Here is a 2,021-nt window from a genome sequence, read left to right as displayed (position 1 = left end):
AGAAACACTGTCGGCACCCAGGAGAACCCCATGTCGGAGGTGCTATTTGACCTGGCCTGCCAGGTGACCCCCTGGGCCTGCTGTGGGACGCAGCCCTGCGTCCTGGGCTCGCTTTAAATCTTCCAGGCCTCAGACATGAGAGCCGGACGCAGGCGCTCAGGTCCTTCCCCCCTCTCAGGTCCCACCACCTGGTAAAAGGCACAGCGGGAAGGCTTCCTGGAGGCGGCGGTGCTCGCTCCCAGGGAGGTGTCTTCTGGCAGGGTGGGAGGTGCAGGCCCCGGGTGGGGATCCCTGCACAAACACCCCTGGACATCAGATCCTCCGAGGACCCTTTTGATCCTCCCAGGACGACTTGGGGTGGGGGTGGCAGGCGGGCCCCAGCCCCGCGCCTGGGCAGGACCTAGCTCAGAGCCGGGGAGAGGCGCCTCGGGCCGCTTACCTCCAGCACGTGCCCCGTGATGAACTTCTCACAGCCGTCACAGCGGACACCGAACTCAGCGTGGTAGTCGGCTTCGCAGTAGGGCAGCCCGTCCCTGCAAGGAGCCAGCTGGTCAGGACAGGAGGGGTCACCCCAGCACCCCAAGATCCGACAAGCGGGGGTGACAAAGGTGCCCGCGTTGGAAACCAGGTCTGAGGGATGCTGCAACGCCAGGTGGCAGATGTGGCGGGTTGGGAGGGGACCTCGCTGTCCAAGGTGTGCTGGCAACTTCCTGATCCCGGGGACACACGGGGTGGCAGAGGGCCTGGCTGTGCGGGAAGGAGCAGGAGGGACACGGGGTGATGCACTAGGGTGACACCCCCGCTCGCTGCACGCATGCCTACGGCATGCCCGCTCCACGCCGGGCGCTGGAGGTGGTGTTGGGGACACAGTGACGCATGAGGCATCATTTGGGGTCCTGCTCCTGACTACCCAAGCAGCCTCGGGTGAGTCGCTTAAACCCTGAGTCCCCACTAGATGAACTGGAGGGCAAGCGGCCAGGCGCGGGGTCACCGACAGGGAGATACTGCCAGCCCAGCACCCGGCACCGCGTCGGCCCCGTGCCAGGAGCTCATCCAAAAGCAACTGCAATTGTTCTTACGAGGTCAGCCTTCTCCAGGTCCCAGGGGTGCAAGCAGGAGGGGAAGGGCCTGCTGTGGGGTGACAAGGCCCCTGGGGCTGCCTGCCGCCTCACAGACATGACCTCCTTCCTTCACAGGAGAGGGACATGTAAACTCGGCCCTTAGGGTGCACTTTCGAATGCCGCCGACCTCGGGGCCCCTTATTCCCCTGGATGGGCGGATGGGTGTGCGCGCAGCGAACCCAGGAGGCTCAAAGACGGCATCTCCACGGCAACACCGACGCCCCTCCTCGGCAATTCTGGGACGGTGTGGAGGCGGCTCAGTCGGGAGCACAGCGTGGGCGAGCTGCCACAGCCACGTGAGCGGAGCTGCGGCGCCCGGGGGCTGGGCACTCCACGCCGCTCCCCGGCGCTGTCCCCCAGGCTGCCTCGGTCTGAGTCACTCGCTCCTCCCCCTTCTATTACTAGGACAGAGACAGCAGCTCCTGGCCTGAGTGGCCAGAGACTCACAGTGACCCAGCCTGGACAGAGGCTCATCATGGGTGGGGACTTTGACTGAAAACGTTTTATTTTGAGATAACTGTAGAGTCACATGCATTGTAAGAAAGCAGAGACCCAGCTCGCCCAAGGTCGCCCGGAAGTCGGCGTGGACGCATCCGGCGACCTGGCTCGGATGCCCCTGGTGTGACACGCACAGGCGTGTGCGTGTGTGTCACTCGTGCGTTTTCATCGAAGGGCTTTTTCTAACCCAGTCGGTGTCTGCGATGCTTCTGTGCCCTCAGCGCCTCAAGAACCAGCACAGCATTCGAGGAGAGGCTCCCCCAGAGCCCCGAGCGTGAGCGGAGAGCCTGCTCAGTCCGGGCACTGCTCGCCGTCCCCTCGGCCCTCCCCGTGCTGTCTGGGACTCGCCTGTCTCAGCCCCGAACTCTGGGTCCGCAAACCAGCTGCTCCTGCCCAGGCCCG

General features: G+C 64.8%; 1 protein-coding gene across 1 annotated transcript in view; it reads right to left on the bottom strand.

Moving 5' to 3' along the window:
• The window catches only part of ABLIM2 (actin binding LIM protein family member 2), an 81,998-nt gene that overhangs the window by 50,892 nt on the left and 29,085 nt on the right, over nt 1–2,021 (bottom strand). Inside the window, exon 6 of the mRNA XM_023519676.1 lies at nt 440–557. Coding sequence (XP_023375444.1) covers nt 440–557 — 118 coding nt within the window. The remainder of the gene's footprint in view (nt 1–439; nt 558–2,021) is intronic.

The sequence above is a fragment of the Pteropus vampyrus genome, unplaced genomic scaffold (assembly GCF_000151845.1).
Source record: "Pteropus vampyrus isolate Shadow unplaced genomic scaffold, Pvam_2.0 Scaffold231, whole genome shotgun sequence".
Lineage (NCBI taxonomy): Eukaryota > Metazoa > Chordata > Mammalia > Chiroptera > Pteropodidae > Pteropus > Pteropus vampyrus.
Note: the sequence above shows the minus strand (reverse complement) of the source record. Positions and strands in the feature narration are given on the sequence as shown.